At 31.1% G+C, this 27,616-nt stretch overlaps 2 protein-coding genes and 1 non-coding gene across 3 annotated transcripts; 2 read left to right on the top strand and 1 right to left on the bottom strand.

Annotated features, from left to right (window-relative positions):
- Positions 1 to 711: 711 nt before the first annotated feature.
- Positions 712 to 784, top strand: Trnak-uuu. The gene has a single exon. It is a non-coding gene; the product is annotated as a tRNA-Lys (tRNA).
- A 2,307-nt stretch (positions 785 to 3,091) lies between these two features.
- On the bottom strand, positions 3,092 to 5,628 carry LOC117176172 (ATP synthase subunit e, mitochondrial-like). Its single transcript, XM_033366267.1, has 3 exons — positions 5,493 to 5,628; positions 3,485 to 3,641; positions 3,092 to 3,348 (listed from the first exon to the last, which is right to left on the bottom strand). The coding sequence occupies exons 1-3, from the start codon at positions 5,577 to 5,579 to the stop codon at positions 3,302 to 3,304; spliced, it is 291 nt and encodes a 96-aa protein (XP_033222158.1). The 5' UTR covers positions 5,580 to 5,628; the 3' UTR covers positions 3,092 to 3,301.
- Positions 5,629 to 6,182: 554 nt separating this feature from the next.
- LOC117176951 (glycerol-3-phosphate acyltransferase 3) lies at positions 6,183 to 25,554 on the top strand. Its single transcript, XM_033367368.1, has 9 exons — positions 6,183 to 6,431; positions 13,452 to 13,742; positions 13,931 to 14,071; positions 14,293 to 14,427; positions 15,199 to 15,432; positions 18,325 to 18,440; positions 18,522 to 18,663; positions 24,413 to 24,621; positions 24,734 to 25,554. Exons 1-9 carry the CDS (start codon positions 6,279 to 6,281, stop codon positions 24,819 to 24,821), a joined length of 1,509 nt encoding a protein of 502 aa, XP_033223259.1. The 5' UTR covers positions 6,183 to 6,278; the 3' UTR covers positions 24,822 to 25,554.
- Positions 25,555 to 27,616: the final 2,062 nt, after the last annotated feature.

Raw genomic sequence — 27,616 nt, 5'->3', positions numbered from 1 at the left:
ATCTTCGATTTCAATTCTTCAATTCTACTCCTTGAAGCAGAAGAATAAAGGTTTCTCTTAAGAAGTTTGAAATCTTTAAAATACTCAGAAGTTAATCCAATTTTATTTAATCTCAATTCCCAATTTTTCGCTATTTTTTTTTCTTTCTCGTTTTCTCGTTTTCAAACAAATTCTTCCGCCTGGAGCTCCACTGTCTCGAACTATCTTACCGACTCAGGTCGATAAAAAGTACATATTAAATAATATTTAGCTATTATTATTTTTCATAAATAAATTAATAATAATTATTTACTGCTGAAGATGTTGAAGATTTTCAAAGAAGATGTATTTGTTTGATAGTGTTTTAACTCTTTTAGATTCTACGCATATTATATCAGGAGGGGATTTTTTGTGATCGAGTTTTAATGTTTTTAAATAAAAATTTGTTGAGTAAAATTTATATATTTCTAGACAATTTTTTAAATAATTTTGTTTAGGGGGGGGGGGGGTAAAATATTAGTAATTTATTACATGCATCGCTTGTTATGTTATTAAGAAATGCTGTAATTGATTTTTTGTACTAAGACGTTTTTTTCGGGTTGTCATTTTTTGAAAGTTAGGAAAGAGATAAGATTTTGTAAGCATGTGTTTAAAATTATGTTAATAAGAGATTTTTGTGAAAAGGAAGCATTTTGACAATAAGTACGTTCATCAGAAACCGATTCTATAAGTGCCCGGATAGCTCAGTCGGTAGAGCATCAGACTTTTAATCTGAGGGTCCAGGGTTCGAGTCCCTGTTCGGGCGCACTTTTTTACACTTGGTTTTGATATTATTCAGTTTTATTCATTTATATTATTAGCTTAATGTCCAAATTTTGATATTATTTTTTTTCATTTTTTCGTTTTTTGTATCCCAACTTTTTATGTGTTTTCAAGATTGTTTAAAATTTAATCTTTAATCATTTTAAATCTAAATTTTACATTTAGACTGCAAAGGTTTCAATTAATATAGCCACAATTTCTCATGTCTTAAAAATGTAAAAACTAAAAATAAAAAACGATGATATGAAAACGGAACAATTTCATAGTGAAAATGTCTAAATTCAGCAAAATTGGAATCATACAATTTTGAAATTTAAAACTTTCAATGTTTACGATATCGAATTTTACGAATTTTAAATCGTGACAATTTTCAAACATCTTTCAAAATTAAAAAATTTCGAAAACAAGTATTGACGCTGACACAATTTTTAAATCGATGCTAGTATCATGGTGTGCATTTTACAATTTGAAACTTCAACTGTTTTTATTTTGAAATTCAAACAGACAATATTTACACTTGTTATGTTAAAAAGTCGATTAAAAACTGTAATTATTTATACAATTTTTTTAATGAAATCGTTTTTTTTCTTTTTTTTTGTGTTGAACAATTTATTACAATATTTATCATTTCTCAAATGAACTTTTAAAACTTTAGAAACTTGCAGCCTTAAAAGTATCAAAATAGGAAATTTTATTAGTAATTCCAAATTAGCAATTAAAGCCTGCGAGATTTTTTAATTTTAATTAAACGTTAAAATTAAAAAAATATTTGAAACTCAAATTTTTATTATGGCTTAATAATAATGGTAACAAAATGAAAGCGAATAAATTATTCGATTTAGGAACTTGCAAAGAAATTGCGACACGTGAACGTTCAGGGTGGAGGAGTCAAAATTGCTGAAATACATATAGAGAATTTTATGAATTACCGCAGAATTGTTTAATTACAAGCTTTGATAAATATAAATTTAAATGTTAATTCTATTTCAATATCTTAAAATAAAATAAATTTAAATGCTGATTAAAAATGTCAAATTTCAAATTAAATCGTATTAAATTAAATTTAAACTTGCACAAGTTTCCTCAACTCAAATTAAATTATTATGTAATCTAATATAATATACGTAGAAACTTCAAAATGTTATAATTATCGCATTCAAGGTTTAGACGCGAAGAATTCCACACCTTATTTGTTATTTGAAAGAAGCTTCTACTTTACTTTTCCTTAGTAACTTATTGACAGCAGCGGACTGGCTCTATGAGCTCAGGGTGTCTCGAGCTTCCCATTCGGTTAACGTATGTCAAAAACATGAAATCTTCTACATTATATTAAATTCTATTATATATTAATACGTTTTATATTATTTACTGTGTCTGCGGCCAGGAACACTTATTCATATATTGAAAAATAAAGTAAACATTTAGTCTTCATTATGAGTTTATTGCTTATTGTGCAACAGTCATTATTAGCAGTAATTGATGGGTGAAACCATAAATATTAGTGGTCAAAGGCTGGGTAACAAACTTGACCTTTTTTTTACACCACAAAAGTGCGTACCAGATGAAAATCTGGTACTCTGTTGTTTTTCCTTTTATCGTATTTTGTGTTGTTTAGTTATAAGTTTTACTTTTTTTTCTTGTGATATTTTTCACTTAAAAAAAACCATGATGTCTATTAAAAGCGGTTGAAAGTGATTTTTTAGAACTTACAAAAAGTAATCATTTTGCTCCTGGACTATTTATCGTATTTAGTAGGGTTTCGATGTAAAGTGGAATGTTTAATTTTTCTCTTTTTATTTTTCATGCTTAAAACCATTAATATTGACGATAAGGGTTAACGAAATTGGCCTGTCTTTTTTTACCCTAAAGAGTGTACCGACGGAAATTTTAATTTAAAAATATGTTTGAATGTTATCCTGTCGTCAGATTAGAGACAGTCATACATTTTTTTTCAGATTCAGGGGGTCTTAAAACGTCAAGAATGTACAAAAACTGGATAGATCCGAATTCTCATAAATCTGATAAATTATCATAATTGATAAGAATGCAAACATTTATTTCCAGGATTCTGATAAAACTTTATTTTATCCGTTAGACATCAGAACATTTTTCAATAACGAATAATTTCGAACTAAAATGGTTTAATTCCAACGCTTCAATTAGAAATTAATTGTTTAATTTCTAGGCTTCCAATTTTACAGGCTTCTACGAATTCATGAATTTTTATGTACTCGCTGCTTATTAGATAAGATATCCCTTTTATACAAATTAAATAAAAAATACTTGATTCGAGAGTTTTAAGTAAATCAAATTTATTTAATATTTCAACATATTTTTAAACAACAAAAGCTTATCTCAAAAGCGACATTTTCGCTGCAAATTAAAATGTACAGAAACGATGGGTGAATTCGCACAGCAATATCTTGAAACTCGAATTTTCAGTAACATTGAAATTACTTTATTAATGACAATAATTTACACTAGTTTGACTTGAGTTAGTTTATTTTTTAGCTGGGTTCAAGAGCTCGTCAAGCATTCGCTGTTCCGCTGAAATTAAAAAGAAACAAGACGTTAATAAAATTAGGGTACACGGTCTTCCTGTTTCATTGAAATGACCAAAAATTGGAATATAATTTTTTATTACTCGGAAGGTAAGAGTGAAAATAAAGGTTAATATTATTACCTGCAATAGCAAGCTTCCTCTCGGCAGCTATTTTAGCTTGCTTTGCTGGCCTTTCTCGTTCTTCAATTTCTCGAAGCATTGCTTCCTTCTGGCTTAATCGCTTGTGATGGTAGGCTCCATACAGTATTCCGGAAATGAGAAATGTCCACCGGCAAGCCTTGTGATACATATATATTATAATTTATTATGGACGAAAGTTTTATAATCTAAAATTAGGGGCCGCCTATAAAATACGTTACCAACTTTAGGCCGCAGAAAGTAACATGGCCGTTTAAAATCCCGAAATTTTAACCAAAAAAAACAAAACAAGAACATTCAAACCAAGAACACACCTTTTCCATAACAAAAAATTAATCTTTAACCAAACAGTTGCATTAATAACGTTAATAAACGTTAATAAAGAATAAATAATTTTAAACAAGTTAAATTCAATAAAAAAAGTCAAATTTTCAACAAAATAGCTAATCCTCTACCAGAAAGCCTAATTTTCTACAAAGCAGTTAAATTTTCAACTTAAAAATATGATTTGTCATCAAAAAAGGTAATTTTCAACTAAGCAGTTACATTTCCAAAATGATTACATTAATTCTTAACCAAAGGATTGAATTTTCAACAACAATTTATATATTTCTAGACAATTTTTTAAATAATTTTGTTGGGGGGGGGGGTAAAATATTAGTAATTTATTACATGCATCGCTTGTAATTTTCAACTAACCCCCCCCCCCCAATGAATTTCCAACAAGAGTTCAACTTTTATCCAATTCTTTAAATTATCAACCAAAACTATCAGTTTTCTACAATAAAAAAAAAAATTTACAAAATAATGCATGAATTTTAACCAAATAGTTCCATTTTAATTTAAAATAGATAAATTTTTAGCCAGAAATATACTAGGAAAGTTTTCAGTTAAAAATAATTAATTTTCAACTAAAAGTTAAATGCATTTTTAACAAAACAGTAGCATTTTCAACATTAAAAAAATTAGCTTTTAACCAGAAAGAATTGGATTTTCTTATTGAATTCTATCAAGTAAGATCACATTTAAGCAAAAAAATGAGAAAAGGGGAAGTTTCTTGAAAAAACAAACAGATTCATTATGTTATTACTGAACTGTACTGTTTGGGGGTCATCTGTCTCAAAATGCGTAAACTTTGTTCAAATTTATCATCAATAAAAGTATTAAACGCTGTCTTAGCTCGTAATGTTACATCAATCCCCGCCCCTCCTAACAGGTAACGCAGTTAATGGACGTGCTCCTGATTTTTATTTTATAGCTCATAAAGAAGAAAATATATAGTTTTATTGATGAATGTAATATTTAATGAGCAAAAAATGTAGAAAGTTAAATTAAATATGAAGATGTGAATAGTATGAAATTAATTAATAACCATAAAAAATTAGTTTCATTTTTTTAGTATAAACTCGAAATATGAAATCTAATTATTAAATTAAAACTAATACAAATTGCATCATTGTGTCAAGTTTAAAATCCTAAAAAAGGAAGAATAGTCTTACACTGTCAATGTCACTTTGTCACTCCACCATTCAAAACAGCTGAAACTCAATAATCCTATTCAAAAGTTAAAAATTCGAACTAATTCCGTTTTTAATCAAATATTACCTACAGATTCTGTGAGAAAAATTAGAATAATCACATAAAAAAATTTAAACCTTCTATACGAAAATCCTTTTGGGGTAAAATAGGTTAAGGACAAAATTCGATTGCAGTATCTATCGAGAAAAAAAATTGAAAAAGGAACACAAAAAAATTCCCGATCGCAAGATTTGCTTTTGCAACAATGTAAAATTTACCTATCCTCAAAAAATTGAATGTTCTTTTACATTATAAGAGAAATTACATAAGAAGCAAATCCCCAAAACTACTGTGAAAATCTGTCTTCCATTTTTGTCTGAGAAATCTCCGGTTTATTAATTTGGGACTCGACGATTATAACAAAAGTGAGAATGATTTGAAGAAAAAAAAGATTTTAATTAATTATAAATACCTTAATTAATGGAGAAACCCGCACAGGTCTCGGATTCAACTCCACGGCAGACATGTTTGCTTTGCTCGTGTGGGAAAAAATCGACATTAATGCTTGTTCACATAAAAATATAATTCGATATTCGAAACTCGCTGACGTGCTATGATTGGCTCTTATTTTGGCGGGGATTTTAATTGTAAAAAATTAGTATCAAACTAAAACATTAACTTGCAAAGTATTTGTTTCTACAATAGTTTTACTGGCGTTGAAGTGCAAATGACTAACATTGTTGACTTTTCGAAACCTAATTTCGAAAAATGTGCCAATTAGGTGCACGCCCTCGACGTGCAGACATCTTGCGAGATTACGTCATAATGTGAAATAAATCATTTCATCTCTGTCATTTCGTGTGAGGTCATGTGATATAAAGGCGACACCGCAGCGTCTAGATATGTGAAAAAAAATCCCGAAATGCTTCAAAAATTGGGAAAATTTTGAAATATTATGGCATATGACAAGTGGCAATGATGGAATCGAGATAATGACCTAACAGCTAACGAAAACCTGACTAAGGAGATTTTGCATAGCAATCCGTTAAATTCGCAGACACGGTAAACGCTGAAGTTACGTGATTACGTTCTGCGCATGCTCTGTGAGTTTAGCGTTACCGCTTTCAGCATCCGATGTTCGTTAGCGTACCATTTAGCGTTTACCGTATCCTATCCGAAAGTCGAAACGCGATGCAAAATCTTCCTAGTGATTTCAGAATTCAGAGTTCACTCCACTGATTACTGTTTAGTACGTAAAATGGCGTCGATGTGGTCGGTTGTTTCTTTCGCAGCTTCGCTGCTGTTGACACCTTTCCTTATGTTTTTACTTGCAATTATTTTTCTCGCATCTATCGGTAAATCTCTCGGTGTTCGAAGGTTTTATATAAAATTGCTCCTGACACTTTTCGAGGTAAGACGGTATTTAAAAAAAGGCAATTTTTAATCCAACCAGCGTTGCATGTGCTTTATGTCAAATGCGTTTATATGTTGTATGAATTCTCTCATAAATACTATTCAGTTTTACGAATATAAGCTTTTTTCATTATCTGTAAATTTACTTTTTTGTAATTTTTAGGGTTATGTTACTGGATTTTTTTTGCGTTTCGGGATGTCGGTTTTTATGGTGGAATCGAGTAAATAAAAGGAACTTGTTTACTATTTTTAGGAAAAAATTCATCATTTCGAGTGTTTCTTTCAGTTATTCGTGAGAAACGGTATAGAATTTTTTTAAGTTTTTATTTTTGACAGATTTGGAGTTTGACATAACCTATAATGAAGTTTAAGAAGTATTTTTTATGTGTCATGTATTTTAAGCGTAAGACGGGGTTGTCAATTTGTAGTGTATTTACGACACATTTTGCAATATTTCGCATTTGCTGTTCTATGTTTGAAATTTGTTAGTCTCTAAAGCCTTTGCAAAATTTATGTAAAATCACCACTACGTTTTTCATCGCAATTCATAATAATTTTGTATCGATAATCGGGGATCTTTTTTTTATCTGTGATAAATGTATTGAAATTAGAAGATTTTTGTATAGTGTGCTTTTGGCATTTAGTGTACAATATATAACAATAAAAATACTTTAATTAATCATTATATTTTTAAAAAATAATAACTATATGAAACTTTATCCGGATTTTTAGAGTTTTTAAAAATTAATCAAGATCTGCAGTATTTTGTGTTTAAAATCCAATATTGAAGAATCCATCATCTTTTAATGAAAAATACTGACGTATCCAAATAGATTGAGCGTCTGTCATGACTTTTTTATTAGTGCAAATGAAATTGCAAAAGAATGTTTGAAAAGCTATCGAATGAAAACAATACGTGCCCCGAATAAAAACGAAGCCTGTAGTCTTTTTTTTTTTAATCCAATGCTCATCGGCAAACTGAGAACATTAAAATATTAAGAAGATTTGTTCAAATATTTTATAATACTGCTTTTATAGTATAATTTTTATAATTCAGATGATTATTTTAAATTCAGAAAGTAAATTGGTTCATCCAAAATTCTTTTTCGACAATATGTTTTACAACATTAACTAAATATTACATCGTTGTACTATTTTACCTTGAAATAATCAAGAAAACCAAACACTAAATACACACTAGAATTGCTCTTTAAAAAATAAGTGTCAGCGACTAGTCCCAGAAAAGCGGGATTGGCAATATCGTGAACCTATTTTCCAGGTCGCCCTGTAAAAATATGTGTCAGTGACGGGAAACACAAGATTGATTGGTCATATATCGAACCCCTTTTCCAGGACGCCCTTTAAAAAATAAGCATTAGTGACTGGTCATATCTCGAACCTTAATTACACGTTAACCTTTAAAAAATAAGTGTAAGTGACTAGTCACAGAAAAGTATGATAGACAATATCTGGAACCCCTTTTCCAGATTTCCCTTTAAAAATACGAGTCATTAGTTAGTAACATAAGAATGATTGCTTAAGTTAAGAAAAATCTCACCGAAAAGAAGTTTGTTGACATTAAAATTTTAATCTGGAAAATCTCGCCGGAGCTCAATACTGGACCTACAATTTATTTTTGCATTTTCCCTTGTCCAGCTCTCCACGCGCGCAGACATCTTGTTAAAAAAACTTTTTTATTTAGCAAATTTTCCCCGAAACCAACGTCGAAACATAATTTTGTTTTCGTTCAATTATATTTTTCTACATCAATAAATTATTCGTATAAATTAGGTAAATTAATATATCAATTATTAAATATAATCAACTTTTAAAACATTTTTTTCGTAATAAAATTCTAAACTTTGAATTCAGTTAACAGGAACCTAATTTATTTCTTTAATGGAAGATTCCTCTACAAAAAAAGGGGACTACTTTTAGTAAATTCTGACTTTTTGTTCAATTGGAAATTACCTTGGATTATGTAACATGGAAGAAAAACTGCAAATATTATGCAATGCTTTGCAATTTGTTTTATAATTTGAGAATAGATATTTAATGAGAACATTTCTGCAATTAAATTAAAAGCTAGCAATTCCTTTTTTAGATTTGAAATCAAGATAGTTCACTTATGGAATTATGTTCTGCGTATTTTGCAGGAAACATAAGGAATGTAAACAAGCAATTTACGTTAAGTGGAAGGTGAAAATAGACTTAGCTGGGAATTATAATAAAGTTGCATTATGCTATAGATTCTAACTTCTGAATTTATCACTCAAACCGATTTTAAAAAGGCAGTATATTTTATTTAAGAAAATACTTAGCAAAATTTTTTTATTTCCTTTGGAAATAATATTTTTTTCTTTGATTCTCACGTGGACAAGAGGATCACTAACTGGGTTATAAATTTCTTTTTGAGACCTTGTCCTACAATCAAAACACTAGTTAAAATCCCTGCATTTATGGATCATTGTTTTCTATCACTTGTTCAACACATTTTTGAATATATTTACTTTTATTTTTGAAGTTTTGAACTGTCTTTTTAATATTAAAATAATGAGCAAATAATTGAAAAAAAAGGAAAACAATGGAAACAATTTGTAGCAATTGTAAGTAAACTAATTTGCAGAAATAATTAGAAATGGGCTTTTACAAGCACGTTGAACTCTGTATTGTATGAATCCGAAGTTCACAGTCCGCCTAGGTACATTGATTCATCGATTTGTGCCTCAGATACAAAATTATGTAAAGTCATTGAGTGCATTGGAAAGATAAAAGTAGGACCCTAATTTATACCTTTAATTTCTTAAAAATGTTCTGAATTTTGCAAACAGAATAAATGGTATAGTATATGAAATTTAAGCTTCAAGACCATTTTACATAGATTATTATATAAATGGCTAATATTATGTAAAATATTTGTGAGTGGGGCGTATTGTAGTTTAGTTTTATATTCTAAAATGGGAACTTTGATTTGGAAAAAAAGAGCTCTTAAATGAATTGGTTTCACAACGTTAAAAAATGGGTAATGGCTATTGCTCTTAGGTAATATTTAGTGCTGATTAAATTACCATACTTGATGTGCATCATCGATAATACAATGTGATCTATTTATAGACACACTTGTGAATAAATGAAGATTTTAAAAGCGAAACCGGTTTATTAGACTATTTCTCATTTAAAATTAGTATGGTATGTATTTAATACATAGGTATATAAGGTATGAGCAAATATGTAATAATAAATTTAATACTTGACAATTTACTACATAATTCGATTTTAATTCGAAATTCCAATTGTAAAGCAATATAACTTCTTTTATTTATGGAAAAGTTTCTTTAATTTTGGTTTGCAAAATATATTTCTGCCAACCTTCTATTTTTAACATGTTTATTTTTAAATTGAATGAAAATATTTTGGCTGATGTGTAGATATCAACTTTTTTCCTGTACGAATGCGGTTTCTTTGTACAAAAGTCCAAAGTTTAGGTATGGATATTTTATTCAATCATCATGTACAAAGGTTAATATTAATTAATTATGATAATTCAATCCGAGAATTTCTATTCTGAAAAATGCTAAAAATGCCTAATAATCATTATGAACTATATGAACTTTATTTATGATTTCATCATTTCAGGATTGCTACAAAGTTCAAGACACGTGGGACTTTTTTACCTTTATTAGCGATACTTTATTATCCAATTTAAGGTGCCAATAATTTTGCAAAAAATCCATAAACTGGTTCAATTGGAAACCTACCAATTTCAACAAGTTGATATTTTCTGATAATTTAAAAGTTTTCGCATTTAAATTTTGGACTCCATTTTTTATGTTTTTGATTCTAGGAAATTATTTCATTTTACACAGCTTAAATTTAATTTACTACATTTTATAAAGCTTAAATTTAAAATTCTTGAAATTTGGATACTTGTCATTTTTTAAACTGAAAATTCAACTGTTTGCATTTTTCAAAAGGGCCATTTGTATACTTTTGATAATTAAGAATTTGTTTAATTAATTCTCATTTTCCAGCGAATTTCTATAAATTATAAAGACATTTGTTGAATTGTCCAGTTATCAAGGACGTACCTGATCATTTACTAACTCGTGCTCTGCATACTTGATACCATATCTTTGAAAAGTCAAATCTGCTTTCTTGTACACCGGCATGCTAAAACCACGTGATAGCCTAGCTCTTACTGAAAAATATTTGTTCGGATTCAGATATGTCAGAAAAAAAGACAATCCTCAGTCTTTTTGGTCTTGTGTGTTGATGGCCATTGACAGATTAGCATTTGCAAAATTCTATTGAATGTTTTCGACACTATGCAATAATTAGATGACATAACTGTGGGTGACGATAAGCATAAGAGATTCCATGTTGCCAAGCTTTCGTTGCAACGATTTTTCTTCGATGATTGTTTCTGACCTTAACATTTGTTCGAGTTTATTTTCCCCTTCATTAATACGATGCGTCTGTCTGTAGTCTGTATTCTGTAGGCACGATAACTTTCGAAAAATTGATCAGATTGGATTCTGCTTTGGCACACTTTTTTAAAACCTAAAAAGAAAGAACAAGTTCGTAAACCAGCTATTTTGGATCAAAATTAAAAAAGTGAGCGCGTTTTCAAAATTTTTGAAACCACATTTTTTCAAGATTTCAAACTTCTATGAACGGCTATTCATATTACTTATAAACTCAAACAATTTATCAATATGTTTTTTTTGTATCAAAAGAAAATCATCAGAGTTAGAACATTTTCAAAATCCCCCCAAAAAACTAAAATGAACATCTTAAGCCAAACAACGTGTGATATGAAAAACAGTCTAGAAAAGAAAAACGTTCATTTTTGAAAGCCCTACAAGATGATCATAACAAATTTTTTAATTTGGTCAAAAAGTTGAAAATTCAAAATTTGATTGTACCAAAAAAAGAGCTATACTTTTTGATAGGACACGTAGTTTTTGCTTTATTCGTAAAAAATAACATTCAAAATAAAAATATTGAATTCTTTTGAAAAAAACGACACAAGGTATGAAATAAAATTAACAGACAAAAGTTGTTCGCCTAAAAATATCTATAAATTTATTATTAATCATTTTTCGATAGGACGAGTAGACTTTCTTTCAATCGTAAAAAATAAGATTGAAAATAAAAAATTAAATTTCTGGAAAGAGGACAGAAAAGACGAAAGAGGACATAGGACCCTATATGGGTTCCTGTATTAGAACCTATGCAGATGTGCAGTAGTTTTTATTTAATCGTAAAAAACAAGGTCAAAAATAAAAACAATTATAAAAACAAGGAAATAAGAATTAGTATGATTCTAATTTTATGCATATTATGAATTGTAATGATATACATTTATTGAAATGATACATTTTTCAGCGCAGCTTAGAATACAATTTAAAGCAAAATAAGAAACCAAAAATATAAAAATAATATTGATAAATAGAATTTGTTCTTTATTTTTCAATTTTTCATAAGCAATTCCAGACAGAGTTACATAAAAAATGTATTATATTTGGTATAAAAGTGTTGTGTATAATGTAGAAAAGTTGGCATGTTGGACAAAATCGAGTGCGAAGCACGAGATACGTGATGAAAACATGTTAAAGCCGAAAGAGCTTTAACAAAAGAGAGTTCAAAATCACAAAATTACATTTTTCGGTCTGTTGACCTTTGATTTCAAAAGGTCTGTGTACGAATGCGGGAGAAATACAAAGGCCAAGCGCGGAGTGCGATTGCTATGTGTCGCATTCCGTAGGTGCGCACAAATTCTCGAGCTAAGCTCTTTTAACGAAATAGAGTTCACAATCACAAAATTACAGCGGCCACGGGAATTTGCCCGTGTAGCGGACATATTTTTTCTATTTGATTTGTAATTAATTTTATTTTCCTTGAGTGGAGAATAACTTAATATATTTGTCTATTTCATTTTTTTAGACTCAGGCTGCCTAGCGAACAGGAAAACCCCCGGGAATTTTATTTAACCGGGACAAACCCTGACATTTTATTTAGGATCGGAAACTTTTTTACTTGATCGAAAAATCGACTTTTTTCTACTTAGTATTCTTTTTATTGTTTACTCAAGAATCAGAGAGAGGAAAATCTGATTTGATCTTCGATGATATGCGTACTGGGGCCAATAATTTTACAAGGCAAAAAAGATGTTCGATTTTGAACACGCACACTAGCTTAAGAAATTCGAATACATCTTATCTGTACGGAAATAATAATAAAAATCAAATGAATGCAAAAGTTAAACGTCTCAGTAATCGTGACGCCAATTTTCTTGCTTTTTATCTAATTATAAATCATTAAAATTTTAGTTGACAGTATAAAATGTTACTTCTAACACACACACATATATATATTTGTTGTGTCCATGTGTGTGTCATACTTGTGATCGGTAATGTAGTTTCGATTCTTATTTATCACTTCCGTATTTGATTGCGAATAAGTTTAGCAACTGTAAATAAATAATTGCCAATTACAAAAAGGACATCTTCAAATTGGTTGGAGGAAAAATATGGCCAGGAAAGAAGCCGAAAATTTCAATCAGGCTGATCGTCCTGAGACTGTCGTCGTATAACATATCGTATTATATTGGTAAACATTTTGAAAAATCGCCTTTTATTTAAAAAAAAAAATTCCAGAAACAATGGAATTTATATATACATATATTTTCCCTGGCCAAATGTATGTTTGGAAAAATTCCCACAAACCAGAAATAAATTAAGTTTTGACCAGAGTACTTGTCTCAAATGCAAAACGATAATGAATCTAAAGTTCGTCACGTTTGTGAAAAGTGCAAGAAGGATGAATCAAAATAAATTACAATCTCGAGGGCTTCAGGAGATCCAGCTTAGCTTCATTCTTATTATGCACCCCAGAAACAATGCCAGTTAAAAATTTAAATCAATGCAGATCTTGATGTACATTTCATTGTAAGAAGCTAGAATTTTCTCATTTACTGGCTTTGTATACTAAATTATCCCTAAAATCATATTTTTAGTTTGGAAGACAAAACATTGAGAAAGTGAAGAAAAGAAATGGTACTTGGCATTTTGAAGAAAGTGAAAGTGAAGACGAAGGTGGAGGGACACCTCCTCAAAAACACAGTTCCTGTGAGGGCAAACAAAAGGGAGAAAAAACGCAAAATGGAGTTGTCGGAAATTCCGTTATCGCCAGATCCAAAGATCTAATTTTTGTGCCAGAGCCTGAAGCACACAATCAGAAGGAACAGCTCGAACATGAGGAACGTCAAAAAACAGAGGGAAATCTTTTGAGGCCTGGTGAAAAAGCGGTAAATATTTAATTTCTAATTGACACCCTGAGTGAAAACTGGAACGAGAATATTCAATTTGAAACCACTCAAAATACAAATTTGTATCATTCCCCCTGGTGTATCAGTATTACTTTACTGAACAGTATTTCCTTTTTTATTCTCAAAAAATCTAGTTCTTTAAATATTTGTTATGCTTGAATTTTCAGGTTTCACTTGCCAGTCCCAAGTCTTTTGAAACATTGAAAAGAGAATTTGAACCTGCAATTTGTATCGATTATATCAGAGCTGGAGTTGAGGCCATAATCGAGGACGAGGTGACTTCCAGATTCGAAGCCGAAGAACTGAAGGTGCGTTTACAATTTAAATTTGGGCTTCACTTTCCTAAGGAGGCGCATTGTGATTTTTTATGTAAACCAGTATTGTTTAAATATTCTTCACAATTTCAGATTTTTTTTTGGGTTCGATAAAATTTCAAAAGATTTTCAATCCAAAATTATTTACAGTTCTTGCTTCATTGATTCTTTTGTGAATGAGACAATAATGATTACCAATTGATTTCTCCTTGCAGAACTGGAATCTTTTAACGAGGACAAATAGACAGTACGAATTTATCTCTTGGAAACTTACGGTCATTTGGATGTTTGGATTCTTTATGCGATATTGCTTCCTCCTTCCACTGAGGATATTCATTTGCTTCGTTGGAGTGAGTAATTTAATGGCGATTAATTTTGATTTTTAGATCTTTATTTTATTTATAATCCGTTTATTTAATCAGGGTGGCCTCTAATGTGCAAAATATCCAGATTTTGTTTTTATTATGAATTGTACAAAGAAAGTACAATACAAAATCCAAGAAGAGTTTAGATTTGAATGACCGGGAATTTCTTTTTCCAAGATTATAGTGACCACCCTGTAGTAACTTTTGGGAATAGATTCTAATACTAACACGGAGGCTTCTTAGGTAATATTTCTAATATGTTCAACGTTCACCATTGGATTCTTGCCAAACGGTCCTTTAAAACGTTGGGCGAGCAATCAGGCAACGCTAATAACGTTCAGGGTAATGGCCAGATCGATGTCAAGTTTGATTACAATCCATAATCCTGAGAACAAACCTAAATCTGGAATTTGCGTTGCAAATCACACCTCGACATTTGATGTGGCAATTTTATCCACACAAACGTCTTTTTGTTTGGTAATTCGAAATTCCAAAATTAGCAAATTGCTTCCAAATTATTCTCCGCTTACAGTAATTATCTCTCGGGTCTGCTTTCGTTCAGCTTTGTACGTCCTTATTTTTAATGTCGTTTACCTTGTTTATTTTCAGATTTTACAATAGACAATATCTTTCTGAAAGTTATGCTCTAATACTTTGAAAAGGCAATTATTTAAACTAATTCAAAATGGGATTTTTATGGAAAATTGAAACTTGGATTTGAGAAATAGCCTTAGGTGGAAAGCTTGTGGTTTTCAGGTAATGTGGTTGACAGCTTGTACTGCGGTGGTAGGCTACGTTCCAGAGGGAAACTTCAAACGCTGGCTCATCCAAAAAGTGTCCATGATGTGTTTCGCTGTCCTGTCCAGTGCCCTGTCTTCTGTCATCAACTACCACAACCCTGAGAATCGACCAGTGAGGGGCATTTGTGTGGCTAATCATACATCCCCCATTGACGTACTTGTCCTCATGCGTGACAATTGTTATTCGCTGGTATGTTCCAAAGAAACGATCGACTGCCGTTTCTCCGCTTTTGCTTTAATTTTCTTTTTCACTTTATTCATTACCCTCTTTAACTTTCTAAAATGAGACATATCTAGTGGTATGTGAAATAATCTGAGTGTTTCGGAATCATCACTGTTATTCATATAGAAAAACAAACTTATTATAGAAACACCTCTGTCGGCAAATATTGAACTCATTTTACATGGTCAAATTTCTCCACTAGCGACGCTGCTTTTACACAACGAGTTTTGCCAGGCTTTGATTCTTCTTAGTTTTTCAAGTTTTATTTCATAATGGTTTTTTTAAAAACAATTTTAATAGTTTTCTGGTTTTTATATACAATATTTTTTAAAAATCTTTTTAAAAACTATTTTCCACAATTTTTTAGAGTTGTAATTTCGACGGCCTAAAGTTATATAATATGTCATGTTCCTCAACTGAGAAAATGAGGTTCAAAATTTAACCACATGATACTATATTAAAATGTCGTTAAATGTTTAAATAAGTTTATCGTTAAACAATTATGCGTGACCAAAAATATTAACAAAAAATTTTAATATTATTATAAATGTGTTTTAGCTGATTTGGAAAATTGGTTTTGAATATGGCGTAATTTGAGTTTCCAAAAATTCATTTTTTCTTCGAATTATAGCACGCTATGTTCCAAAATATTTTTAATTGAACTATTTATAATGCAAATTTTAAGTAGAATGTTTAGCAGGATGGTAGTTTACATTATTCTATTATATTGCATACCTTAAATGAAACAAGTTATTTCCATATTATTGACTTTCGAGTAATATTCTGGTAGTTACTTCTAAGGTTAAATATATACCCACAGAAAAATTTCTCTACGATTTGGCATTTTTCACTTATAGAAATTCTAAAAAAATACATAGCGTAATATTATTGAATCTTTTAATGAGCCTCACTATTTTAATTATTTATTGGAACATCTTAATGAGCAAATTTCAGGGAAATTTATTTAGAAACAAAGTTTAATACTTACTGAGCCTACAAATAATAATGGTTCGAAATTTAAAAATGTGGAGATTACATAGTATAAACTCTAGGGCGACAGTTTGCTTTTATGTTTACCTGGTGTTAATTATCTTGCATCAAAATTTATAAAAAATCACATTCAAACCATAAATCTACTAAATTTATACTGGTTAAAACAGTCAAACTTAACAAAAATAGATCGGAAAATAATTCTTCTTTTAATTGTGAATTTGTTCAATTCTGAGTTTTAGTAGAAAAATCTGCCTGATATTGTATGAAATAATTTGAAATTCAACGAGCTTATTTTTAAATTCTTTAAAATCGCTACGATCCCCATTGAAAATTCAAACATTTTACGCACTTTTTATTTTCAATTTTAAAGCCTAATTGTAAACTTCCGGTAAATATGGGTTTAAATTATTTTATTGATATTTTGGTACATTTTTCAAAATATTAAAAAAATTTAGTTAAAAATACCTACATATATAAAAAATTGTTGGGTTTCAAATGTAAATTTTTCAATATTTTATCATTTATAATTCTTCATTCATAACTTTCAAAATTCAGGTAGTTTTCGTGCCAAACAATAAATCTCTGAAAAAATAGTTTTTCTTTGATTTGAAGAATCAAAGTAAATAAAAAAATCAAAGTCATTTCGTTTGAAAAAAAGTTATTTTTATTCAATAACTTTTTAATCTTATAACAAAATTACTTCAGTAATGTTTTTTTGCAATTGAATTTTTTCTTTTTATCACTTCTTAACATTTTTTTAATATTTAAATTTTAATAAATGAGGTTTTTTCGGGGTAAACATTCTCTACAACTCTGGTGTTTTGAATTTTAAAAGTAAAGTTTACTATAGCTTTAGTCAGTGAAGCAACGTTTTTAGGAAAACAATTTTTAGATAAATAACTATACTTCAAGATTATTTACGTCTTTCTAAAACTGAAGACAGTACAGTTGTAGGGAATGTTTTCCACGAAAAAATAAGCCATGATTGATTAAAATTCAGCTATTCAAAACAAAACAAAATGATTAGAAGCGACAGTAAGAAAAACTTAAATTACAAAAACTATTGTTAAAGTAATTTTTTTTCGCAGGTTTTAAACTTCTTTATACAAAATCGCTATTAAAATCCTTTCCCATTCAATTATTTCAAATTCAAATATTAAAACTTGGATAGTAAACATTAATGGTTTATCAATTGTAACTCTGAATGGAGCTTTCAATATTGAAAACATGTACGTTTCAAGATTTTAAAATTGCATTATTAAAGAGTCGGAAAACTGGTTCTAAATTAAAAGCTCTAATCTTAATAGAATATTACGCAACTTCAAAAATTTGAGTATTGATACATTAAAAAATTTTTGGTTTCTAGTTTAAATTGTTCAAAGTTGCAAATGAAAAATGGAAGCTTTTTGAATAATTAATAATTTCATTTTAAAATTGTGAGAATTGTAATTTAAATAGTTACAGATTATATTATATGAAATAACTATACATTTTTTAGTTTGGAACGCTTTAATTTGAAAATTGAAATAGCATTTTGTTTTTTGCTAGATCTAAGAGTCAAGTTTTTATTGAAGGCTTTCCTTATTTTAGATATGTGAAGTTTGGTTTTATTTTATTTTTATCAGACCTTTTTATATTTGGAAATTTCTTTAATATTTTTTATAAGCAGCCTTTAAAAACAACTAGATGAATATTATTTTTTCATTTAATTATGGCTTTTTATCATTTCTGATCTTGTAAACAGTTTGCTTCTTCATTATTCTCTGTTTGTGTCAAGTTTTATACTGGCAAGAGTTGAAACGCTTTAAAAAAATGTCGCTTTTGTAAAGTCTTGAATGAGGTATGATGGGTTTATTCAATCACTAGATAGGACAAAGTCATGGCGGTTTCCTGGGTATTTTGCAACGAGCTCTGGCTAGAGCATCTCCACATATCTGGTTCGAAAGATCGGAAGTGAAAGACAGAGAAGCTGTGACTAAAAGGTACGCCTTCAAAATATAAAAAAAACTTTTATGTTGACCTTTCTTGCTATATCTTATGAATTAAATTTAATTTTTTTACAGATTAAAGATGCACGTTTCTGACCCCTCAAATCCTCCAATACTCATTTTTCCCGAGGGAACTTGTATCAACAACACTTCCGTGATGCAATTCAAGAAAGGAAGTTTCGAAGTTGGCGGAGTTATTTATCCAGTTGCAATCAAGGTATCAGAAATTGTTCAAAATTTATTGAATCAATGCTCTAAATACTTGGCTTATTCAACATTCAAGCATCGGACTCACCACACTGTTGATACTACATGACACTTTATGAGTGGTGACACTATTTTCCTACTATTGCTAAAAAAAAAACACTATGGGCACTATTTACTCACAATTGTTCATTAATATTACTATTTCTTCACTTTTCCTTCAAAAATATTTTTGAATTTCTTTGATAATTGGTTAAAATAATGTCAGCGGTCTCAACGACTCACAACAAATCGAAACATTGTCTTATTGGCTGTTTAAGGGCCGTGTATAAATTACGTAGTTATTTTTGAAAATTTGAAACATGGATACCCATGTACTTGAATTTTAAACGAAAAAATATGAATTCTCAACAAAACATGTAATTCCAACATGTGTTTCCAACAAAACAGTTCAATCTTCAAACAAAACAGATTAATTTTCTACCGAAAAGATATATTTTCAACTAAAAAGATGTATTTTCAACACATATGATTAATACTCTGCCAAATAAAAGTGAATTCCCAACAAAATACATACAATTTTAACGATATACTTACATTTTTAACAGACAAGATTAATATAATACAAGAAAGCCGAATTTTCAACAAATCACAAAAATTTTTAACTGAATAGTTTGAACAAGGGATGTGATGTTAATCCAAATTTTAGTTTATTAATTTTTAGACTATTATTTTCGTTTCTAAACTTTTTAAACTAAATAGTGAAATTTTTAAACCAAGAAAGATTAGTTTTTTGCAAAAAAATTGAGTAATTACATTTTCAATTAGGCGAATTAATTTCCAGTTAAAAAAGCAACTAATTTTTTGCAAAACCCTTTAATTTTGTATGAATTAGTTGAATTTTTAAACAATGAATTGAATTTTCAACAAAAATTGATGGACAAAGTTAGTAATGAGGTAATGTTTAAAGAATGTGGTGTAGAGGGGAGACACTAGTTAAAATATGAGAAAGAAATTTTCTGACATGTTTTGGGCATGTTGAGGGAATGAAAGATGCACAAGTAACGAAACAAGTGTATCAAGGTAAAGTAAATGGTAATATCCCCATAGATAGACTGCGTTAAGAATGGTTATTTTGCGTGAGTGAGACCCTAATTCGAAGAGACATAATTAGCTTTAAGACGGGCGAGAAGCCCCTTGGAGCTCCCCTGGCGCTCAAGCTATACAGCCTATTGTGAGACATCCTAAACTATTCGCTCTCATTATTTGACCGCATACCTCTGGGTGAAGCCTAGTATGCCAATCACTGATTGTGTTGTAATCTCCTCAGATTCCATAAAATGAGCGCCAAAGGGTTTTCTGGCTGAGCCTAGGTAATGTCAAGCACAGGCATAACACATGAAGGCATGTTTCAGCATCCCTGTCGCATTTCCGTCACTCTATCGTGAGGTTACACCCAATTTTGTGCATATTATAGTTCAAGTGATTGTGCCACTGTCCTTATGTCTTTCTTGGGTAAACCGAAGATTTCCCTGGCTCTGTTGACTCTGTACGTATATCCCATGATGCCTCTCGTGTCCACAGCATACACCTTTTGTTACAGCTGCTGCTCTAATTTTGCCACGACAACATGGAGCGCAGTTTCTATCGAGCAGCCTGCCTGAAAAGGATGAAAGACGTTAAGCTGATTGGCCGAAAATCTTTTGTAACAGTGTAACCCTCCTTCCCAGGTTTGGGAATGAAGGCCACTCTACCATCCTCGAAATCCATGCCCTTTTGTAAAAGCGCTGTACATATGTCATTCGCCCCTGGTGACTTAAAGGGACAGAAGTACCTTACGGCCCATTCCACTTTTTTGTTGTCAACTACCTTGGCGGTGAAATTCCAATCCTTTTTCTGCTACTCTTGGCCCCAGCCTTCCTCCTCTTGATTGGTTCGGATTCACTGAACACTCGGGAAGTGAACTTCCATTAGGTGGTTCAGCGTTACTTCTTTATCTTCGACGTGCTCGACATTATCGAGCCTTATTAGTCCGAGGCGAGCTTCCGGGATTTTTTGCCAGGATCTTGTGGAGCCTCGCTATTTCCGGAAAATCTTCTATCCCTCTCCAATCTTCCTGTTTATACATCCTAATATTTTTATTGTTTTCGTACTGGGTCGTTTTATAGATGTCCTAGTCTGAAGGAAATTTATTTTTATTTGCCCTGTTGCACTACGCTCATGTCTTTTTACGGAGTTTCTCCAGATGGGTCTTCCTTCATCTGCTTCTTTCCTGAACCCTTTGAGTTGCTGTTTATATGAATCCCAAAGTGTATTAATGGGGTTTCTGATTTTTGAAACCGCTCGTTTTCCTAGGGTTTGCCGAAGCAAGATATATTTGTGATCCGAGAGAGATTCCCGTCCCAGTCATTCAAAGGCTAATTCGAGGCACCTTCAAATGCTTCTGGTCTTCATATGGATCCCAGTTGGCTCATCTAGAATGTAACTCTACCCGCCCTCAGATAGGGTTGGAGGAACAACTAGAATCCAGCCTCTTCCCTTCCGCCTATATCCTTCACTGTCGGAATACGCCTTCCACGAATCGGTTCGTAAAGTCGGGTTCTGGAATTCTGGAAACTCAGGCGCCCCAGAACGGTCGCCGGCTTCGGGGTGCCTGGAATCCGTACGGTCGCTCTGCGGCATCTTTGCAGACACTCCACCCTCTTGATCTCCAGGTTTAGTTATTCTTTAAGCCTAAACGTTCGATTTCTTTCTACTATCCAGTCTCGCGACCATATGTCTGCGCCCTCCACTACGAAGGCCCCCGATCTGATGAAAAAATCGTTGAATCTGGGGGCGCACTCCTCGCGGGGTAACGCGTCAATCTCTTTAGAGATTTCCTCCCTCAGCCTGTTCAACTCCTCCAGAATTAGGCAGGTTTCAGGATAGCCTGACGTAACGACAATTTTCAATAGGACGTTATTAGTCATCTGCGTAAAATTGAGGTCCTGTGGTCCCAGGGCCTTCTCAAGCCTTTCTTGCAGGGGCGGGTCTACATACTATGAGATTCAATTTGGTGTCTCCGTTCAGACGGGTGCATCCCAAAGGATCGCAAGCTACCTGGAATTCTTCTTTCAGTGGGACCCTTATCCCAAACAACTGTCTCGGCGCGCTTAGTCGCCGGGAGTGCAGGGTCTATCGTCGCTAATGATCCTAAATCACCTCCGATTACCGTTCCAACTTATTCACTTAAAATTTAAAAATAACTGATGCAAACTATTTGGAAGTCATTTTTTGGGAATCTATGGGCTTTCACGAGTCCAGGGATATGTCATTTCTCATAGACAGACAAAAATTAAATATCAACATTTCCTCAGTCAATCGTGAAAATATGTAGATTCGGAGAATTTCTATTTGTAGTCAGAAATTTAGATTTAACATTATGAATAACGTAGTCATAAATAAATACCTTCAGATCTAAAGAAATCTTTGAAAAGGTCAAGTTTTCTAGAATTTTCTATTGTTTAATACTGTCTGCATATCGACAATAGCCTTATAGAAATTTTTGTCTGAAAATAGAAATACTCGGAATCTACATATTTTCACGATTGAATGAGGGAATGTTGATATTTAATTTTTGTCTGTTAATGAGAAATGACATACCCCTGAACTTGTAAAAGCCCATAGATTCCCGAAAAATGACTTCCAAATAGTTTGCATTAGTTATTTTTTAATTTTAAGTGAATATGTTAGTACGGTAATCGGAGGTGATTTAGGGTCCTTAGCGACACTAGACCCTGCGCTCCGGCAATCCCGGCGACTAAGCGCGTCAAGACAGGTGTGAGGGGTAAGGGTCCCACTGGAAGGGGAAGGATCCCAGGTAGCTCGCGCTCCTTTGGTTATCGCCCGTTCAGACAACACCTTTGTGACCCCGGCTTGTTCGCCTTTACTGAGGGGACCAAACCGGGGTGTTCGAGGATGATATTCCAGGAGGCTTTGCTATTACCCTCTAGAAGCATCGCTCTTTAGTTTAAGTCCCACTGAATAGAGTCTCTCACTTCCCCAGAGTAGTTACACCTCGCGATACGGCCTCTTTCGTTCACCTATTCCAGATGTATAGTCCAATAAGACCCGAAAGCCCTCCCACCAACTACAAGGTCCCGCGATCCCTAAGGAGAGTCGAAGAGACATAAAAAACCATAGAAACACAAGAGCTTGCATGATAAAACTTATTTTTTATAAAAAAAAAGAAGAGCTTCTTACAGAAAAAGATAAATTTTCATACAAAAAACATGAGTTGTCAACCAAAAAAAATGTGTTAAAAAAGAAAAAAGATGTCAATCAAATTGTTGAATTTTGAAGCCAAAAGGCCGAATTTTCGACTAAGCAGTATGACCTTTTAAAAAAATTGTTGAATTTTTTACAACGAACTCTTTTTAACCCAAAGGATCCTTATGAAAAAGAATTATGCTTATGTATTGAATTCAGTACTTTTTTTGACGAAAAAGTATTGAATTTCCAATAATAGGGTGGTTTCCAAAGTCAGATATTATTTTTCCAATAAATGGCTCTTATAGTATATAAAATTCTAATTGTAAAAACGCCCATAAAATATTTTGTACATGTTGTTTAGTATTTTTAATTTAATGTTGAAATATGAATTTTGATTGAGAAATAAAGTTAAGTTGCCATTCCACACTTTTTTATTTGCGCACTGTACACTTTTTAATTCGGTGTACACATAAGTTCAATACTTGAAAAATGTCATGACATTAGTCAGTCACACCATTTTTTATCCCGGAAGTGTGTCCGAGATCTGAATATTCTAGATTAAGGGCATGTGACACAGCTAAATACCTATATTGCCGACCTCACTTTATCAGTTAAATGAATGTTTTTTTGAACCTAAGAACTTTTCTTGTAAATAAAATATTGAGCTGAAACTTTGGGAAATGTATTAGAGTACAATAAAGTACGTTTAGGTATTGCATTTCGGTAGGAACTTCACTGAAAATTATTTTATCTTTTTTCTAAACCTCGACATTTTTTGAACGTTTTAACTTTTTTTATACATAAAATATCGGTCTCAAACTTTGAGAAATGCAAGAGCCGAAAGAAAGCTACGTTAAAGTACAAAGCTTAATAATAAAAGATGTAAAAAAATATATTTCAACAATCAATTCCAATGGCATCAGCCGGTAACGTTGTACACGAAAATACGAAACCTGGGGGCCACTAGACGAGGCTCTAGAGGGTTCATATTTTCGTGTACAGCGTTACCGGCTGATGCCGTTGGAATTGATTGTTTAAATTTTTTTTTACGTCTTTTATTATTAAGCTTTGTACTTTAACGTAGTTTTCTTTCGGCTCTTGAATTTCTCAAAGTTTGAGACCGATCATTTATGTATAAAAAAAGTTCGAACGTTCAAAAAATTTTAAAATGTCGAGGTTCAGAAAAAAGATAAAATAATTTTCAGTAAAGTTCCTACCAAAATGCAGTACCTAAACGTACTTTATTGTACTCTAATACATTTTCCAAAGTTTCAGCTCAATATTTTATTTACAAAAAAAAGTTCTTAGGTTCAAAAGAATATTCAGTGAGCTGATAAAGTGAGGTCGATAATATAGGTATTTGGCTGTGTCACATGCCCTTAATAGGAAATTTTGATTTTGAAGCCGGTTCTCTTGAAAATTCGGTTTATATTATATTCATATCTTCCATCGTTTAAATTAATTTAATGTACCTTTTTTCCGAAACTTCTCTCAAACTAATATATTTACAGTATGATCCAAGGTTCGGAGATGCATTCTGGAACAGTAGTCGATTCACGATGATACAGTATCTTTACATGATGATGTCCAGTTGGGCAATAGTTTGCGACGTTTGGTACCTTCCTCCAATGTACAGGAAAGAAGACGAAAGTGCGATTGATTTTGCAAATCGAGTAAAATCCGTGATTGCGAGACAAGGTGGCCTTGTCGATCTCCAGTGGTAAAATTGATCAAACATTATTATTCAAAAATTCCCGTTGAGACTATAAAATTAAATTCTGTTATTAATTTTTTTTTCAAAAACTAGGAACTATTTATTGTTTTTTTTTCAGGGACGGTCAGTTGAAAAGGATGAAGCCAAAGAAAGAATGGAGGGAAAAGCAGCAAGAAGAATTTAGTAAACGATTAAAGGTAGAATAGACGATTAAACCAAACCTCTAGTCACAATCTCATCACCTCACGAAACTGTAATCTTCTATATGTTTCGTTTGCCTCCGTTTTAGGCAAATTACTGATCGTCTTAGGTTTATTTCTTCACTGGAACGATATTTACATTATAATTCTACTTTAAATATTTATTTTTACGAATTTGTACAGATTTATTGCATCACATTTGTCTTAAAATTCATACCTTTACTCTACACTAAGATCCCTTAAAATACTAAATTTTAAGTTTAAATCCCCTTTATATTTTCATTACTAACTAGTATTGGGAAACTGGTTCAGAAGCCTTGTACATAAAATACAAACATCATTTCTTTACAATAAGACTTCGTGAATGCTTCCTAGTACAAACTTTTAATTAAATTCTTCAATAATAGTTATTCAAATTATCAGATGTAGTTAAACGCCTGCAAACACTCGTGGCATTCAATTTTATAACTAATTCTTTATTCATAATAAGTTCAGACAAAGCATGGGTGATATTTTGGTGTGCCTGTGTGTATAGTTTACGTTTATCGAATTATTAATTATAAACTAATATCTTAAACGGATATTTAAGAATTTATCTCTAGCAATATGAGTTTTTTAATTATTTAAATCTTGGCCATTTTTATGACAGGCTTATTGGATTCAGTGCATAAAATTTTGTCGATATTATTCACTTTTAGGTGAGCACATTGTAAATGCACTTTGTGTAAAGAACACAGGACTTCAAATTTTATGATAAAAAAAAAATCTGTGCAAAGGTATGATTTTTACTTTAAGTAGTTCTACTAGGACACTTCTTAGGAGTGTTCAAAAAGCTCGAAACTCAATTATTCTCGAAAGATTTAATATGTCTTTAAAACAGTTCCAAACTTGTCCCGGTATTGTCTAGGTTATTCGGAATGCTTCCTTGATAATACAGGAATCTATACAATTGTTAATGAGTTCGATTTGAAATTCATTTTAGTTTGACAAGTACAATTGGTAACATTTTCAAATATGAATTTGTTGAGTTTTGAGGGCTTAAAAAAGATTGAAATTAAAAGTTTTTTAATTTCAATAATCTTAACTGTTCAATATTTTCAATTGAATAATAAGGGACTGTATTGAGAACTCTGAAAATGAAAAATTCTTAATTTATTCAAAATTAGACATTTTTTAAATTGAAACGTTAAAAATTGCACTTGTTGGAAATTTTGTTGTTTGAAGTAAAAAAAACCTTAATAGTTAAACGATTATAAATTTTGGATTGAAGTTTTATGAATTATTCTCAATTTGAACCTCTGGATAGTATAGCCACACAAAAAATTTTTACGTGTGGTTATACTATCCGGAGACTCATTTTTATTTGTAGATTCATAGATAGGATAATTATAAAATAGTCACAAGTTGAATAATGTTCAATTAATGAAATTTAAAAATTAATTTTTTCAAATTGAGTAATATCTGAATATTCTTTCAGACTTAAGATTTTTTAATGAAATGTTCATAATAAAGCGATTTAAAATTGAAACTTTTGAATTCCACTATTATAATTTGAAAAGTGTTCAGTTTTAAATCAAGTTTAGCATCATTCGATTTTGAATGTTCCCAATTGAAAGTGACGTAATTTTAAATGTTACGTGAAATAGTTAAATTTTGAAAGATAACTATAGAAAATGCTATTTTTTGAGTCTTAGTTTTTAATTGTTTAATGTAAACATTTCAAATTAAATTACTTACAATAGTGTAATGCCTGTTTTCGGAAATCCTAAAATATCACTAATTTGCTTTAATTTTTAGTTCAGTTTTGACTACTTCAAGTTGAAAAAACTTCTACTTTGAAAGATTTAATTTTTTAACTGTAATGACCGGACATCTTTTTTTTTAATTTTAACGGGCATCCCGTTTTTGTTTACATCCCTGGCATCTATGCACAATATTCTCGTTTATCACTGCCTCAATATGACCTAGAGTATTCGAGTTCTCGAGTATTTTTGCACACATCCAATAGTTATTTATTTAATCGAAAGCGTACAATAAGCAGAATTCTTTGCATGTTTTGTTTTGAGAAAGCAGCTTTGTTACTATCGAGCCAACAAAAATAATTGCCAGAATTTCATCTCTTTTGCGTTCATGATCATGCATGTTGTCAATTGAAAATACATATTGCATTTCTCCGAAGCAATCTTTTAGCCTTAGTTAGAATCGAGAACGAGAAGAGATGGCGACGGTTTTTCCCGTGAAAAAAGCGGCGAGTTTAGAATATTAATTAACAGTGGATTGCTAATTATTTATTTTGTACGGTGTGCCTTTATTTCGAAACCCGAAGGTGATTGAAAATAGCTTTGCGAGTTTAGAATAATAATTTAATAAGTAGTAATCTAAAAATATAATAATAATTTAGGGAATGATTTTTTAAGGGCCGATTCATTCTGGTCGATAATTCGGTTTTTTTTATTTGAAAAACAAGTCATCAGTGGAGAACCTTTAAATTTTTTTAGAGCTGTGTTCGATGCTGTCCTATATTTAAGGAAATTTTAAGATGAGGGACGTATATTTTTATAATGAGCGTTACTTGCGATGAGTATTACAACTGGTGAAAATGTCTCGTACCTGCGTCCTTTGGATAACATAGCTTCTTGACAAAATATCCAACTTCAATGTTAAGAAGTTTTCAGAATTTAAAGAAAAATTTTACTTCGATTCTTTTAAGAGATATTTATAAAAATAATGGGACCTTTGCTTTGATAAAAAGTTGTCAATCTCAAGAGTTTAGTCTTGAAAATTTAATAACATTTAGTTTT

Source organism: Belonocnema kinseyi, chromosome 7 (genome assembly GCF_010883055.1).
Source record: "Belonocnema kinseyi isolate 2016_QV_RU_SX_M_011 chromosome 7, B_treatae_v1, whole genome shotgun sequence".
Taxonomy (NCBI): Eukaryota; Metazoa; Arthropoda; class Insecta; order Hymenoptera; family Cynipidae; genus Belonocnema; species Belonocnema kinseyi.
The sequence above is the reverse complement of the archived record's forward strand: the minus strand, read 5'-3'. Positions and strand labels throughout refer to the sequence as shown.

Bases quoted from the DNA above. Each gene is read 5' to 3' on its own strand.
- LOC117176172 (XM_033366267.1), bottom strand. From the start codon at position 5,579: ATGTCGATTTTTTCCCACACGAGCAAAGCAAACATGTCTGCCGTGGAG. The intron at 3,642-5,492 runs GTATTTATAATT...ATGTATCACAAG, and splicing joins GGGTTTCTCCATTAATTAAG to GCTTGCCGGTGGACATTTCT. The intron at 3,349-3,484 runs GTAATAATATTA...TTTTAATTTCAG, and splicing joins GAGGAAGCTTGCTATTGCAG to CGGAACAGCGAATGCTTGAC.
- LOC117176951 (XM_033367368.1), top strand. From the start codon at position 6,279: ATGGCGTCGATGTGGTCGGTTGTTTCTTTCGCAGCTTCGCTGCTGTTG. The intron at 6,432-13,451 runs GTAAGACGGTAT...TCATATTTTTAG, and splicing joins TGCTCCTGACACTTTTCGAG to TTTGGAAGACAAAACATTGA. The intron at 18,664-24,412 runs GTATCAGAAATT...ATATATTTACAG, and splicing joins TTTATCCAGTTGCAATCAAG to TATGATCCAAGGTTCGGAGA.